At 41.4% G+C, this 17,035-nt stretch overlaps 1 protein-coding gene across 1 annotated transcript; it reads left to right on the plus strand.

Moving 5' to 3' along the window:
* The first annotated feature begins 961 nt into the window (after nt 1-961).
* LOC308097928 (transmembrane protein 106B-like) lies at nt 962-16,441 on the plus strand. Its single transcript, XM_080446067.1, has 8 exons — nt 962-983; nt 3,228-3,419; nt 4,348-4,411; nt 5,915-6,068; nt 6,349-6,489; nt 8,506-8,549; nt 10,572-10,625; nt 14,351-16,441. The coding sequence occupies exons 2-8, from the start codon at nt 3,230-3,232 to the stop codon at nt 14,481-14,483; spliced, it is 780 nt and encodes a 259-aa protein (XP_080302193.1). The 5' UTR covers nt 962-983; nt 3,228-3,229; the 3' UTR covers nt 14,484-16,441.
* Nucleotides 16,442-17,035: the final 594 nt, after the last annotated feature.

A 17,035-nucleotide genomic window follows, 5' to 3' on the forward strand; every position in this document is an offset into this window, starting at 1 on the left:
AACCTCCTGAGGGAGGCAGCAAATTCAAGCCTATAGTTCACAATTTCTGCTGTGTCATGTCAACAGTGTGGGGGGAAAAACTGAGCCAAAGACTGGGATCAATTGCTTTGCAGTTTATGATCCGGTCTGGGTCTACAACGGATACGGAAACTGAGCATTCATGTATCATATGTGTGCGTGCAAATCACCGGATACGGTAGGCGGGATCAGAGCGATGAGCATGTACATCAGAAACCAGGGCAGGCTTTCCACGGGTACTGGGGACCAGCGTTGCCATGTCCGCTTATTATAAGCGACTTTGGGCTTATTTTTCTGTGAAGTTGCTTGTAAATATTGGAACTTGCGGGTTGCGGTCTTTTGTGTAGTTTGCTTATCTATTTTTTGTCTTTTTGTAGTTATCTTATTTAGGTTTGCTTTCAAATGTTTTATTATTTAAACCAGTGGTTCTCAAATATTTTCATAAATGTTTTGTGACAGGGAGTTTTGATTGAATACTTTATTTGCAGTTTGACAAAAAAAAAAGCACACGAAAGTACAGAGCGTACAGTAGGCCTACGGAGCATTTGTGTTGTTAGAATGTTTCAAGAAAAAATATTCCACATTTTATTTTAAGGGTTTTTGAAAATAGCCGATGGTTTAAAGTGCTCATGTGGCCTCCCTTCTTTTCGGCTTGTTTTCATAGACCCGGTTGCTTGTTCCTTTCGCAAAACCTGGCAAGCCCGGTCGTCGCACAGGGTCTCCACACAGTAGACCAAGGAGGAGGAAAACAAAACACTGACTGAGCTGCTCTGGAACCAAAGTCTGCTTGTTGTCGGAGCTGAAACGGGAAACATATAAAATGTCTACCCTGTATTATTCCGAACGCAGGAAAGCTGCGTGTCGATGATGAAGAAGACTTCGCTGTCAACGCCATATAATACGAATACAACATCATAAAGCAGGTAATATAATACATATAATACTAATACAACATCATAAAGCAGGTAAGAAGCTGTCGCGCAGCTACACGTTTTGGAGGAAGCTTTGTTATTTAAGACGAACGAAACTGGGTCATTTTATGATTAATAGCAAGTGGTGGAAAAAGTATTACTTTTTTTTTACTTATAAGTAAAGGTACAGCAATACTGAAATACTGCAATACTCTTTTACAAGTGAAAGTCTGGAATAAAAAATGTACTTTAGTAAAAGTACAAAGTATTGGCATCAAAATATACTTAAAGTACTAAAAGTAAAAGTACTCATTATGGAAAATGTCCCATTTCAAGTTCTCAAAATGAATGAAATTGAAAATCTTTAGAAAATAGCAGATCTACAAGCTCTGCGACGTCCTATAATGTATATATGGGACTGAAGCAGTCTATGTATTTTTGCAATAATAATACAAATCTACAAAGTAACTAAAGTTTTAAAATAATTGTACTGGAGTAAAAGTACAATATTTGCCTCTGAGATGTAATGGAGTAGAAGTAAAAGTACTGGAAATTGGAAATACTCAAGTAAAAATACCTCAAAATTGTACTTAAGTACACTACTTGAGTAAATGTACTTAGTTACTGTACACCACTGATTATAAGATTATGTTTTGCACTAAACTCAGTTTTATGGGGTGGAGGGAGGTTACTCAAAACCAGTGTCATCATAACAGAACATGAACTTGAAAAGCTTTGTAAACCATAGATAGACCAACCCTCTGCTCCCCTCTGACATGTTATTGTATCATAAAGAGAGTAGAGACTCCATGTTATACAATGAGTAGCCTGTCTGTCTATTTAGGCCTGTTTTATCTATCTCATTATCTGTTTAATGTGTTACATTAAGTCATGGGGTGTGAACTGTGAACATAATAGCCCACAGTGGTGGAAAGTAACTAAGTACATTTACTTAAGTACTGTACTTAAGTACAATTTTGAGGTATTTGGACTTTACTTGAGTATTTACAATTTCCAATACTTTTACTTCTACTGATTGATTGATTGATTGAATATTTTATTAGGCAAAAATGTAAAACAGCACAGTTACATTTAAATACTTTGTCTAAAAGGTCCGTTCATAAAAGTCCTTGCGGTCTTGTTTCCAATGATGTCCTTGATATTCAATTCATAGACATATAAAGTGGCACCACAGTTCAAATATCATTACAAAAAAAACAGGTAAAAGATCAAAAATAAAATAAAAGACTATGTACAAGAACAGGGGGGGGGGGTCGTCTGTCTAACGGGAAAATAGTACTACCTCCTTTCTTGGCCTCCTGAAAGGTGAATTTTCAGGGCTGTTTTAAAAGAGCCCAGCGAACTGCACTTTTTGAGGGATGGGGTTAGGCTATTCCAAACCTGGGTGGCAGTGCCGTAGAAGGAGAATTTGCCCATGTTTGTTTTGTGGGTGGGTGGTACCAGATCGTTGTTAACGCTCCCTCTAGTTTTGTGACTGTGGGTGTCGCTAACCTTTTGGAGGTATTTACTCAGCTATGCGGGAATAGGGGGCATATCGGGCAAATGTGCAATTACAATTTTGAAGACCAATCCCATTTTTAGTTGTTTAACCCTGTCTTCTACCCTGAGCCAGCCTAGGCTGGCAAAATGGGTGGGTGAAAGGTGGGTCACTCCACTACATATCAGAGGTAAATATTGTACTTTTACTTATTTTATTTTATTATTTGAAAACTTTAGTTACTTTTCAGATATAAATTATTATATTATGAAACATACATTAACCACTTTAGCCCTATTTTATACATAGACTATTTGAAAATAGACGATCTATATACAAGCTCACAACTGTGAGCTTATAATTTAGTACTTATACTTTTGGTACTTTAAGTTCATTTTAATGCCAATACCTTTGTACTTTTACTTAAGTAAATTTTGAATTCTGGACTTTTAGCTTGTAGATCTGCTTATTTAAAATAATTTAGTACTTATACTTTTGGTACTTTAAGTTCATTTTGATGCCAATACCTTTGTACTTTTACTTAAGTAAATTTTGAATTCTGCACTTTTGCTTGTAACAGAGTATTGCTATATTGCAGTATTAGTACTTTTATTTAAGTAAAGAATTTGAGTACTTTTTCCACCACTGGTAGCCCACCGTTGCCGTCTGTAACTTATATCTGAGCATTCATGTTAAGTCAATCCAATCTAATACAGCATTCCCCACCTCACACCAATATGTGCATAATCTGACAATAATGTTGCCCTTCCACTCTATTCTGTGTTCTATTCTATTGTCAGGTATGGGGGCTCTTGCCAGCAGGTTGTCCAGCCACAGCGAGGCGGGGGCAGGAATAGAACCCGATGGCAGCGGTGACGACAAGGCACCGATCATTGTGGATGTCAAACCCAGACGGAGCTCCAGCAGAAGGTACAGTTCAGGAGAGACCCTGGACTGTCCCACCTGCCAGGGCACTGGACGAATACCCAGAGGTAAACACACACACGCACACACAAATGCATAGATGGGTTGAAATGCAACCTCAGGCAAGTTGAGACAAACAATTGCATGTCTATCGCTGTTACACCGCAAAACTGTGTACAAATTCGATATCGACTCACGATACTGCACACACAGACACAAACGCAAAGTTGCACAACGTTGGTCACTTGCGCACACCACCAATTACACCTCATCCGTAATAACCTCATAATAATTGTGTAAACGTGTCCAGTTTTTATCGGGAGACTATTACTATTATTAATATTATATATTACTAGACTATTGCAACCACAAGCTAAAGACTTTTTCATACTGCATATATTCACAGTATAATAATCGTGAGTGAGTGTTCAGTATAACTCCGGGAATGTAGAAGTGCACTTTCCCAGAAGTAGACTCTGAGCGATAATTATGAACACTTGGTATCGTTTTTAAGGAAGAACAAATGTGTCAAACCGCTTCCTGCTCTAGCTTAAAGTGTTCTGGCAGCTATAGCCTACATTAGGACAGGCAGGCTTCATGCGAGAGGAAGGTTCTCATTATATTAAAATGTTGTAAGCTCTGAAGGTCCTTACACACCGGGGCGATTTTTTTCATGCGAATAATACGTTTTTCTTTTAAACCTTATAAAGTCAATGCAAGCTTCCACACCAGTTTCGCGGAGCGAAAAAAGCGTCTTTTAATTATTCGGAACGAGTCAGAATTTTGCGTATATTCGCATATTCGCCGGTGTGTAACCGCCTTAAGAATTCCTTGTCTGAGGCTTTAAGAAAACAAAAAACCCATTGAAAGAAGAAATGTAGCCACAGTTAATATTGTATTACAATCTCAGTGATGTAGGTATTCAAGTAATATCATATTTTCGTGCAGGAAACCCCCCCCAGCATTGTTTTAATCAGTGTTTGTAATGTATTCCAGGTCAGGAGAGCAAGCTGGTGGCTGTTATTCCCTGTAATGACCAGAGGTTGAGACCCAGGCACACGTAAGGGATCATTGTTTCAGTCAGTTGTGTCTTCACAACATTATACTGTATTATAGAATAGCTGTTTCAATGGCCATCATAAAAGTTCCCTGTCAATTCAGTGGCTCTCCACTACGCCATGCCCTGATGTATAATGTAAATAACATGCAGATACACTGCAAAATCCTGGGCGTTAGTTTAACTTGGAGTGTGTGTGTGTGTGTGTGCGTGCGTGCCAGGGATTCCGTTAGCCGGTATTTACCGGCCATTGACCGGTAAAAGTTTTAATTGGCCGGTAATTATAAACACCACCGGCCACCATGGCCGGTTGGGAAAATGGTGTTGTGTTATTAAGCTATTTTATCATTTAAGCCTATTATTAATATTATTATTTGGATAAAGTAGTTGGCTACAACCATTAAAATCATAATCATTTAAAGTTTTTATCATGATCTGACTGTGGTTTAATTCCCGACAGCCTGCTCTGCTGCTGCTGCTGCGCACTGCAGTAGTAGATTGATTCGCCTATTCGTTGTACGATGGTGTCGCGCATTGAAAATATCAGAGCTACAAGCTCACAGCACGTTGCAACGCGCCGCGTTGTGAGCTTGTATGTCTGATATTTTTGATACGCCACAACACGACCTGCTGTGTCTCCTCCTAATCAGCCAGCGTGGTTCGCTCGCGTGTGTTGATAAACAGAACCGGGATTTTCCGAGGTGATAGAATCTGAACCAAACCGGACCCAATTGTCGATAAAGGGACCCGAACACGTGTGGGTCGTGGATATTATGCAAGCACAGTGACTGTCTGTCTGCAATGGATAAAGTGGTGAAAGTTGGGCGACGGTGTCGCGCATGGAAAGGCTCTGCCGCAGCTCGCCCCAAAACACCCTCGCCCCCATTTTTCAGGCGGACCAGCGGTTGGTTCTTGTATTCTTGTATTTGTTTTACTGAGGATAAGGGTAGAAATAGGTTTAGGATTAGGCATAGTTTTACTGAGGTTAAGATTAGGAATAAGGTTAGGTTTAGGTATAGTTTACTGATATGTTTAGGAATACCAGGCGAATACAGCCGGATTTTCCCCGGGGCGACTGTGTTTTGGGGCGAGCGGGCGGTAATCGTTGCGCAGCAGTTCACTCATGCCCACTTTATTCATTTCATTTTTGGCAAGCGACATCTCTGCATGATATAGTAGATCATATAATTTAGTTATCTATAAAAACAGGAACAGATTGCATCCCTGATAAAGTGGAAAGAAGCGCAGCTCTAAAGTAACAAGGTGTAATGATCAGTTGGGTGCATGTAGTGCAAACGCGCATGTGACGTTAATTATAATATATGTCCGGTAAATTTATTCTTTGGCCGGTAAAATATAATCCTGCCGGCCATGGTGGCCGGCCCAAAAAATGCCTAGCGGAAACCCTGGTGCGTGCGTGTGTCATTGAAGTAACTTTAGCTGATGCAATGGTTATGCAATCCTGCAGCTCTCTGAGGTTTCATCTGTTCTCTGTTTTTTTAACAGGAAGTTGTATGTGGCGGTGTCTGTGGCCTTGTGCCTATTGGTCAGCTCCTTGGTGTTGTTCTTCCTGTTTCCTCGTTCTGTCATCCTGTCGCCTGTGGCCGTCAAGTCCGTCTTCGTTTTCTTCACGCCGGATACGGTGGAGATGCATGTAACTGTGAGTAGGGGAGAGGAAGAGGGGAGGCAACAGAGGGATGGGGTGAAGGAGGGGGAAGAAATGAGCGAAGGAAAGACAGGAGACGGGTGGAAGGGAGAGAGGGAAAGAGGATGAAGGAGGGTGTGAGGGAGGGAGAGAAAAGAAAGGATAACTAGGGCTGGGCAATTAACCAAATATATACAGAAACTGATATTTAGAACCAATAACCGACTTACAACTGAATAATAAAGATTAAATAAAATAAAATGTTAACCATTCGCGTCTCCTCTTTCCTGTGTAGAACGTCCTGAACATAACCAATCAGAACTTTTTCGAGGTGAAGGCCTCCAACCTGACGGTCCAGGCTCTGAACTTCGAGACGGTGGTGGGAACGGTCTTCATCCAGAACGTCACCACTGTCAAACCACTGTCGGATAAAATAGTGAGAGCTCCTTCTATTTTAAATTACTTAAAATCTGAATATCTGTATTTTTGTCTGTGGTTAAAATCTCTCTATTTTTAAAAAAAATGTACTTAACCCATGTAGACCTGAGGCCGATTTTAAAAACGCCTTCTAAATCCTTGAAAAACTTATATTTATTCAAAGAAATACAAAAAAATGAGCCCAAAAGGGGTTCCCGACTTGAAAGGTATAGTTACGTAATGGGGTTCCAGGTCTAAATGGGTTAAGGTGTTCAGGTGGTACAGCGGTTAAGTTCCTGGCCATCACAGTGGAGACTTGGGTTGAAAGCCTTGACCAGGGCGCCCCAACAAACACAATTGGCTGTACTTGCGGGTGGGAAGCCGATTGGCGAGGGCGCTCTCTGTTGCTGCACTAGGCACTCCCACAGGCTGATTAATGCACCTGTTCAGTGGGGAGCTGAACTGGGAAGCATAGCATGTTCCTCCGCATGCTTTCCTCCTGGTATGTGTATCGGACACTTGGTTAGGTTACTACACCCTCTCCAAACCAGTCAATAGGGGTCAGTCAGCAGCAGTGATGGGGATATAACTAGGGGTGGGACGATATGAGTATCTCACGATACGATAGCTGGGGCGATATTAGGCCCTCGATAACGATAATATCACGATATTCGATATATTGCAATATATTGCGATATCACGATATATTGCATGAAATTTCACCAACGATATATCACGATAGTCCTTGTATTCAATTCATAAACACTTAAAATAGCACCAAACAGTTCAAAATCATCATTACACAAATACAGAGGTTTTTTTTAATTTTATATATCGTTTTTTTCCGGCAGTATATCGATTATTTATCGCGGGAGAAAGTATCGCAATATCGATATATCGTCCCACCCAGAAGGAGCGAGTGCATTTTCCGGCAGCGGCTGCTGCCGCGGAACTGCCGCGGAACTGCCGGTGGAGGAGCGGCAACTGCCGGCAGTGACTGCCGGCGGTGGAGCGGCAGCTGCCGGCGGAGCAGCGGAACTGCCGCGGAACTGCCGGTGGAGGAGCGGCAGCAGCGGAACTGCCGCGGAACTGCCGGTGGAGGAGCGGCAGTCAACTTCTTTTTTCCGCCGATAAAGTATAGTTTTGGACCATGACGGAGGCGCGCCGACTCAGTAGACCTTGAGGCCAAGGAGTCGCGCCCGAGCGCCTCCAGGCGCGAGTGCCCGCGACGACCGGCCGATGGTCTACTAGTCGACTAAGCGCCGTCCGAGTTATGTACCGATAGGCACAGAATCGTAAATAATATTGGTGGGGACTGCGTTACACAAACGCAGCACACTCCCAAAGCTGGCGCCGCCGGCAGCTCCGCGGCAGCAGCCGCTGCCGGAAAATGCACTCGCTGTCCCTCGTCCCACCCCTAGATATAACACATATATGGGGATCAAGATGGAAAAAAGTACTATATTTTTTGAGGACGTTGCAAAACTACTCTGAGATTAAATAAGTCAAGAGGGTATTTTCTTTCTTTTTTTAAATATTTTTTGGGGGCTTTTTATGCCTTTATTTAGAGAGGGATATCGAAAGTAAGCTGACAGAAAATGGGGAGAGAGATGGGGGGGGGGGGTGACACGCAGCAAAGGTCGTCGGGAACGGGAGTCGAACCCGCGACGCGCTGTCAGGCTGGCATTGCAGCCTAGGGTGCCTGGACCGTCACGCTACGGCCCAGGCCAGGGTATTTTTTTTTTGATGATGGACTCTTTCACTTCTGTGAAGATGATACGTGACTTCTGTACCTTTCTGCTCAACCATAGCTACGCAGTTACCATGCCTTATAAAGCCCTCACTACACAGCTTCATTTGTTTGCCCCTCATAAAGGTCTTTGTGTTGTAAAGCGCTTCCTACGAGTCACGCCTTGGTAAACTTCACTTATCGGATAAGTTGAATTATAGCCCGGAGGTAATGTTTGTTTTCGACTTGTCTGACTGACTGTGTGTGTCTCTTTCTCTCTCTCTGTGTCTTTCTCTCCCTCAACAGTACTCCTTTGAGATCCCTATCAAACTGACAGACCTGGGACTTAAGTGAGTGTCCACTGTTGCTGATTTGCCTGATGGGAAAATCCCATAGTGGGTACAGATGTCTCTCATTCATAGTGTACTGGCCCCTGTGTGTGGGAAGGTGGAGAAGTCAGGTTTTAGCCAACGCTGTTAACAGATAACGCGTGTCTTGTGAAAATGAAGCATGTGTAGAATACACAGGCATGTTGTTTACGTGAACATGTTGGGTAGATCCTTTATTATTGTGGTCTTTTCTTTTCCTTACTTGGATTGGGTGTGTATATGTCACTGTGATTGGAAAACCAGTCAGATTGAGAAAGGTGCACTCGTTTTCACCGACGGAGGCGCGCCTTCTGAAACGTGACGTGAGTCACGAGAGGCACCGCCGAGCGAGCCTAGGCGAGCGAGTCGCCGTGCCGAGTGTTGCGAAGTCACCTTCCGACGACTCAGCGCCGTCTGAGTTATGTCTCGATAGGGACAGAATAGTAAATCATCGCCCCCCCCCCCTAGTCTCGGTACCTCCGAGACTTCTTTTTTTTTTTAACGGAGGGGTCCGCCCCGCCGCGGAGGAGTGCGGGAGGTGAACTCGAAGAAAACGAGCGCTCCTTTTTCAATATGACTGGTTTTTCAATCTGACTGTAACCTATATATGGAGTGAGGGTCGTGTTCCCTGGGAACTTGAAATCTTTTAAAGCTGTGTTCCATAACTTTTATATCCTACCTGGGGTTCAAACCCAGACCCCCCCCCCCCAAAAAAATATTCTACCACAGAGCTGTAAGCAGTAATGATCAATTGTCCAGGGGAGTTCTTGTGCTTATGGGCTTCAGGCAGTACCACTTTGTCAACCAGTAGGTTTCCTACCCAACACCGGGGTCTAAAATAATGTCTCAATGGAAGAGTAGGGAGACCACCTCCAGCCACTTTGGGTGTGCTAGTTATATTGTATAAACATATTCTACCATACAGATTGGTTAAAATATCATTGTATTCATTAAGATGGCAGCTCTATATTTATTCAGAAAATGCAACACAAATCATTCTGAGGTGAAATAAGCCAATAAACCTTTTCTCTGCTATGAAGCTATAATTATCGTATACTCAAAAATCCATGTCCACCTTTGATTGAATTACTCGGGAGTTACTCCACCAGTTCTAAACACAAGAGAATGTGTATGTGTAAAATACTGTATGTGCTGTGCTCTTCTGAGTACAGTGCATATAGCACAGGTAGTTTTCCTTTGATGGTGCTGTTTGGTGTGAGTTGTTGTTACATTACACAGTGTTCCATTATGTTGTATTTACAGACGTTTATGACGAAAGATGTTTCTTCTTCTCAGTTGGTTTTAGTGGTCTAAATATACAAAAAGGAGAAGTGAGTTTTGCAAACGGTAGTCTTTTGAAAGTCTATATATTAAAGCAGGGAACCGCACATAGAACAGGGAGAGACAAGCACCTATTTTTAAATGATTTAATCAAGAATGGATTGAAGCAACCCTGGATGAAATGCATGTAAATATTTTAACATTAGAGGTTCATAAGAAGGGTTTTTGAACTTCATAGGTCTGAGGACAAATTGTGTCTGTGCACATCAGATTAATCAGTTGATGTTTTTTTGGCTTACACACATTACAACAAAACCCCTGCTTAGCTGGTAAAGCCATTAGCATTGTGTATTTCTGGATAATTTCCATACATTCCAGATTAAATATGAAAGCATTCACCAACATTTAGAAAGCTGTAGACTGAGAAATGTGAGAAATTAACAGAATGAGGTGTGCATATAGTTTTATCAGTGTAAAGCTGTTCATCTATAACATTTTCCCAGATTGTAAATGAGAAGTGGTCCTGTCTTTCAATTGATAGATCAAGTAATCTATCTATCAATCAGTTTATCTATCTGATATGATCTTATCTTATCTATATCGGTGCCAAATAATTCAGTGTTAAATGAATCATCTTCATTATTGTTATCTACTTCCACTGAATAGTTCCTTTTTAAAAACAATCCCTAATTAATACCTTTTACCCCTGTTTTGTCTCTTCAGTAACTACTGCAAGTCGACTTCCATCCAGATCCACACTCTGTTTATACACCTACAGTAAGTATGACCCGGTACACCTGCAGGCTTGTGACGTATGACTCTAAATGTGGGTAAGGTTTCAGCCTGATCCGAACCCCATGGGCTTCCATTATAAATAAAAGTGAAATGTTTTAAGTATAAAACATGGGAAGAAAAACAGACTGACTGTATTATAGACAGCTAGCCTCTTGCCATGTCATGCCGTGACAATTGACTTGGGTTATTTTGAGCATATTTCATTAATTCCTCATTAGCAAGCACACCGAACACATCTAAAATTAAATAATTCTGTGTCAAAACCAGGCAGTGACTGTGAAGAGTCAGAGATAGATGTCATCATTGACCTATTTAACAAATGTGGCATTAATTCTAAAATGCTTACACTGTAAGCTACCACTTAAACCCTCTTAAGCCGTTGACCGCATTGACCATGGTAAACTGTTTGCAAAACTACGCGAGCCAGAGGTTCCTTCCTAGTTAATACTTGTTTTACATTTCTGGTACTCTCCCATCAAACCATGCAAGTTAGATGGGGTGATACTACAGCCGTGCCCTTCCTAGTGTCAAATGGAGTAAGACAGGGTGGGATTTTTAACTCTTTGACTGCCATATCAATAGTGTAATAGTGTGCCACTGCTGCCAGCAAAAACAGCGATTTTACTGTACCTTTGAAAAATCATGGAATATTCTCTGTGACCGCCGTCGTCACGGAGATCGGCGCATTACACGCACAGGGTTGTCGTAGTAGGGGGGGGGGGGGAATAGTCCGGTCGCGATCCTCCATTCAAGAGCTATGGCCGTTTCAATGAGGCTTGTTTTGCAGTAAAGCAGGAGGAACGGAGATCTAGCAGAGATATGGCCATTTCACTGCAGGAAATAAATAAGGAAACAAATCCTTCTTTTAATCTGGCAGACAAGGTGCTCAATATTGTGGACAAAGGTCAAATATCACATCATGTGACATATCACATGTCCCATCATTAGGGATGAACTCTGTGATGATGAGGGTCAGCGACAGTACTACTGTAAATTGTATGCACAGGCCAACATGTTGTCACGTACATTTTATATGTGTACTGATGATGTCAAGATTGCCCTTTTTTAAGCGTACTAAACACTACTGTATACTGATCATACTAATTGCCCAAAAGTACCCAAAATTACCCAAATGTACTCAAATGTACCCAAAAGTGTCCCCAAAAGTACCCAAATGTACCCAAAAGTACCCAAAATGACCTGTATACTGTCCACTTGTGGTGCAGCTACAGTAAAGGTAGATATTATAAGTTACGGGTGGCATATAATGATGCTCTCAGAATCCTACTGAAGGTCCCGAGGTGGACAAATACCAGCCAATTGTTTGTACACAGTGGTGTTCCCACTCAGGAATCATTATGTACAATTTTATGATGCGGTTGAATGACTCTAAAATGAATCATAGGGGCTTTAACCATGCATAAGAGCGGCATTAGGTACCTGAGAGGGTGTCTATATGTTTTTTAGATGTACCCTTTTTTATGTTTTTTCTATTCATCTTTGTTGTGTTGTCCCCTGTATTGCCTTTTATATGGACCTATTAGAGTCTGAAATAAAGATTGATTGGGCCTCATTCACTAAGCTGTTCTTAAGTGTGTAAATAAAGTGACTAAAGGGGTGTATATTTTCTCGGAGCACAAATTGACGTGCGGTTTGTGAAAGGGGGTCTAGAGTCCTGATATGTGCGGATCACAGGTGTATCTAATTATTGTTTGAAAGTCAGAGGCGTGCTCACGTGGAAATCATTTGCATTCTTCTTAAGACCATAAAAGGCAACGGGAAACATCCAACGTCAGACAAAAAACATCATCACTCTTCAAAATGGACAGATCTACAAGCTTTAACACGGCGGGACCCCCAAACAGGGGGTCAGCACCCATATGTGGGTCGGAGACAAATTTTTATGGGTCACAAGCAAATATCCCTTAATTTTGTTTCCTACATTTTGTTTTTAATTTTATTTCAAAACGTTTTTTTAAAGTAAAAAATAAAATAAAAAGGTTTTTCAAAGGAATTCCATTTAAATGAAAAAGGATTTTTTTTTTAATCCATTAATTAGAAAGAAAAAAGTAGTGAAAATACCAGATCTACAAGCTCACAACTCGTCGCTGTAGATCGACTATTTTCACCAGTTTGGGTCCCGGGGAGACATCAAATTTCTCTTTTTGGTGTCGAGCTTAAAGGTTTGGGAACCACTGCTATAGATCTGGTAACAGTGGAGAGAAACACAGATCTCAGAGTAGAGGCAAGAGGTACAAGAGGAGTCTTTTATCTGCCTGTTGACTCCCAGCCCAGTTCTCATCGTGACTTGACTCACATGACTCACTGTGTGAAAAGGATTGTGCATTCCACCCTGCTGCTTAACCCTTTAAGACCGGGAACGCGTCTGTGTCACGTTAGATTTCTTTAGCTATTAAAAAATAGCAGATCTACAAGCTCATAGCGCGGCACCGAGTGCCACGCTATGAGCTTGTAGATCTCTATTTTTGAAAAAACAAGTCTTGGAAATGTCTGCAAATCTTCTGGGGGTCCCTTGAACAAAATATTTTAAGATGGATGTCCGGGGCCGAATACATATAATTTCGAGGGTCCTTGACATGAAAAAGCTTGAGAACCACTGATATTATAACAACATACGTTTTTTTTTAAACTGTTAGGATTTTGTATAATCCCCCCAGAAGCAAAGATTTGAGTAAAACATGTCCGCTTTAAAAAATACATATATTCAAAGATTTGCACAAATGTTCACGATTTTTCAAACATAGCAGATCTACAAGCTCATAGTGCGGCACTCCGTGCCTCGCTATGAGCTTGTATATCTGCTATTTTTGAATAGCCCAAATAAATGACACGGATGCGTTCCCGGTCTTAAAGGGTTAACCACATGAACCTTAGCATCCCTATTCTGGGCATCATGTCATCATAGGCCAATATATTTTCGGTGAAAGGGATTTGGTGAAGAGGGAAAAAAAGAGGGGGCCAAGCACAGACCCCCAGGGGACCCCGGTAAACGAAATGTATAGGGTTCAAGTGGTTAAAGCTAATGCACTGGACAATGCACAAACTTTACACTGGAGTAGAATATTGGGTAGATGCTAAATATACCACTAAAATTGGAACATAAGATTTCATATCCACTCAAAACACAAGGCTTATCCTTCCCCCCCATTTTGTATCCCGTAAAGCCTCGTTTATTTTTATTTCTGTTAACTAAAATGTTGTTTTTCTTCTCCTCCGCATCTAGTTATTTCATTAGTTTTAGTTAGCTATAATAACCTTGTTTCCTTCAAAGCACACACAGCTTGTGATTATGAGTATTTGTTTCTATGCCAAAACCCACACAATGGTCCCTGCAAACAGAAAAGCGTCGCTTGACCTCACATGATTCTCTGAGGTTTTTGTTGGCTTATAAATAATATACCATATATTCATATAATTAATATGGCGCCTGGGTTTCTCTCGTCTGGTAAGACTGCATACCACATAAAAAAAGGCTATGGTCCTTCCTGCAGCTGGCCCAGGTTCGAGTCTGACTCGATTTTGCTGCATGTCATTCTCTCTCTCTCTCTCTCTCTCTTCCCCCCCCCCCTCCCTCTCTGTGTGTTACTATCAGAAATAAAGCAGAAATGTCGGGAAAGATAAAAAGAAAAGGAGATCTTCATGTAATTCTAATTATTTTTCGTATGTGCTGTGTTTGTCCTCCGTAGGATGTCTATGACCGTGTACTACCTGGCTCACTTTGAGCAGCTCTCTCTGGACACGTACGAGTACATCGACTGTGGAACCAACACCACCGTGCCACACAGTGTCAACCCTGCTCCACCCCGATGGAGGGACTGATGGATGGCTAGAGAGTGGACAGATGGATGGGTAGACCCATGGTAGGACGGAGGGCTGGACAGATGGAAACATGCATTGTTTCCATTGTAATATTTTTACAGTGGCACAGTGGTGGACTTTAAAGAAATATATATATATATATCATTGAAGCCATAACTCTGTCCGACAATATGTGATTAACATGGCTGATGTGTTACATATTTGGTGTTCAATGTGTTAACATGTTATATGGACGCCACCTTCTCTTGTCCTTGATGGATCGAATGGATGGATGGACAGATGTATAGACAGATGAATGGATAGATTGACCTGATGGAGCTTGATGGATTGACGAAATGATCAAGTGAAGAACCAGATACTTTCCCCCCCTAAACCCATCCCATCCTCTGTTATACTGAAGGCTGAATGGACAAATAGATCCAGTTACAGTGACACTGGAGGGAAAGGATTGATTTGATGGGTGGATGTGTTGAAGGAAGGACTTATGGATAAGCACGCACCACTTTAACCATTGCTTCAAGTTTCCGTCTTGTTCAGATTCCGGTTCCGCTTTGTTAAATCCGGGTGTAGAATCAATTAAACGGGATCAAAACAACAAAGGAAACAGGCACTGCTCTGAATCACAACAGACCATCAATTTTTTATCACGAGGAGTGTAAAAAGTACAGTCAGAAAAAGAATATGAAGTATATGTTTCACTCTATCGTGTTGTGCCTAATGGAAATATAGACAAGTAGTATGGTTCGAGGAATTCCTCAGCTTATTTTTCGTTTTAATGTTTGCATTTCTTTGCCATGAAGAAGGTACAGCAGGTTGGGGGCGTCTGCGCCTGCAGACCTCGAGCCCAGTCCCATCTACGTCCCAGATAGTATCACGACCCTGCTGATGTATGAGCCAGCAGACAGAGGGAGTGCTTGTTTTTATTTATTCAACATCCTGCGTTTGTCGGGGGTGGGGGAGCACTTGTTCGGTTCGCGTGCAAATTTGAAACGGGTGATAACCTATTCCGTCCACAATGGCTTGCCAGCTCGGACGAGCGAGACTCTAGGCAAGCGAGTGCCTTCGTCGACAAGCGCGACTCGCGAGCCTAAACGTCTCACAGTCGGTGGACCTGCCTTGTTGTCCATTATTATATAATATTTTTATTTTTACTCATTAAACCATCTCAATGTAACATTTATATGTAACAGCACCATAGTAAATCCACAAAACCACTCAGTCAATGTCTATGTATGGGGTTATTAATGTTTTAATACAGTTATTTGCAGTCTGGGCCAAGTCTGCAGTCGCCCCATGTAGGCTATAGCAGACTCCTCGAAATGGAAAAACAAGTCATGGGATGGCTCAAAACATCCTGATGGTCATGTGCTCTTACACGAACCGTATAAATCATAAGCCAGAGAAGTGAGTTTTGAGTAACAAACTCACTACACAATTTTCTGAATCCGTTTGAATGTCCCCCACACCCAAGTATCGGTTCTCTTTTCGGTATGGAAAGAGTGACGGAAAGCCCCCCACCTGGCACCCCCTGAAGGATTCAGTGATCTTTTTTTTTTTTTAATCTAGCAGGTGTAAGGTGTTGCAGTTGTGGGACGGGGGAGAACTTTTCAAAGGTACAAAGTAAAATCCTGAGTGTTAAAGAACCCGTAAGGGTCCATTTGGTTACATTTGTACACTCAAATGTATAAACGAACACTGAGGACTTCACTGTGTAATTTACAGTGTTTGTAGCTGTGCCGTTAGCGTCTCTGTTTCACTTTAAGGCATCTTATGACTGACTCCCATGTCTTCAAATAGTTGATGGATTTTCTGTGGAGGGTTTTGTTTTTCCAACCTTGTTTTGTGTCTGTTTGTGTAAGCAGTGTTCCCATGGCCTCTTAACCACTGAAGCCATATGTACTTAACAAATATCAAAAAAATAGCTGATCCACAAACTTGGAATAAAATAAAATGTTTTTTACAAAATGTAAGTTTTTAGAATACTTGCCCTAAATAGGGATACCAGGATAATGTGGTTATTTTTTTTTATGTTGGCTGAAGGCCTTGGGTGGGGTAAAATTCACACAAACAAAAAAGGCTATGCACTGTATATTAGGGCTGCACTAATTATCATATAGTTACAAGTTTAGTTATCACAGTGAATATAAAAAAAGAAAATCCTACTTTAATTTGAAACTTGTGTAGTTAAAAATGTATATCAATACATATTGATATATGGCAAATGTATTGCCCAAAGGCTAATAGTAATGCTTGATTATTGTCACGATTGATAACAAATCATGTGATCTTGGATGTCACAACTTTATAAAGAAAATACGAATCTTTAACCACTTCAGACTTGGCGTCTCTATTTTGGGCATGTCATTATAGGTGAAAACTTAAAAAACGTCTTTCTAAAATAGCTAAAATAACATCTACAAGCTCATAACATGTCACAATGTGGCGTGTTGTGAGCTTGCAGATCAGCTATTTTTGCACAACACCGTTTGTAGTATAAAATTGGAGGAAATGACAATGTATAAAATAGAGCTTTAGTGCTTATCGTACATTTT

Source organism: Gymnoscopelus braueri (assembly GCF_963280865.1).
Source record: "Gymnoscopelus braueri genome assembly, chromosome: 13".
Taxonomy (NCBI): Eukaryota; Metazoa; Chordata; class Actinopteri; order Myctophiformes; family Myctophidae; genus Gymnoscopelus; species Gymnoscopelus braueri.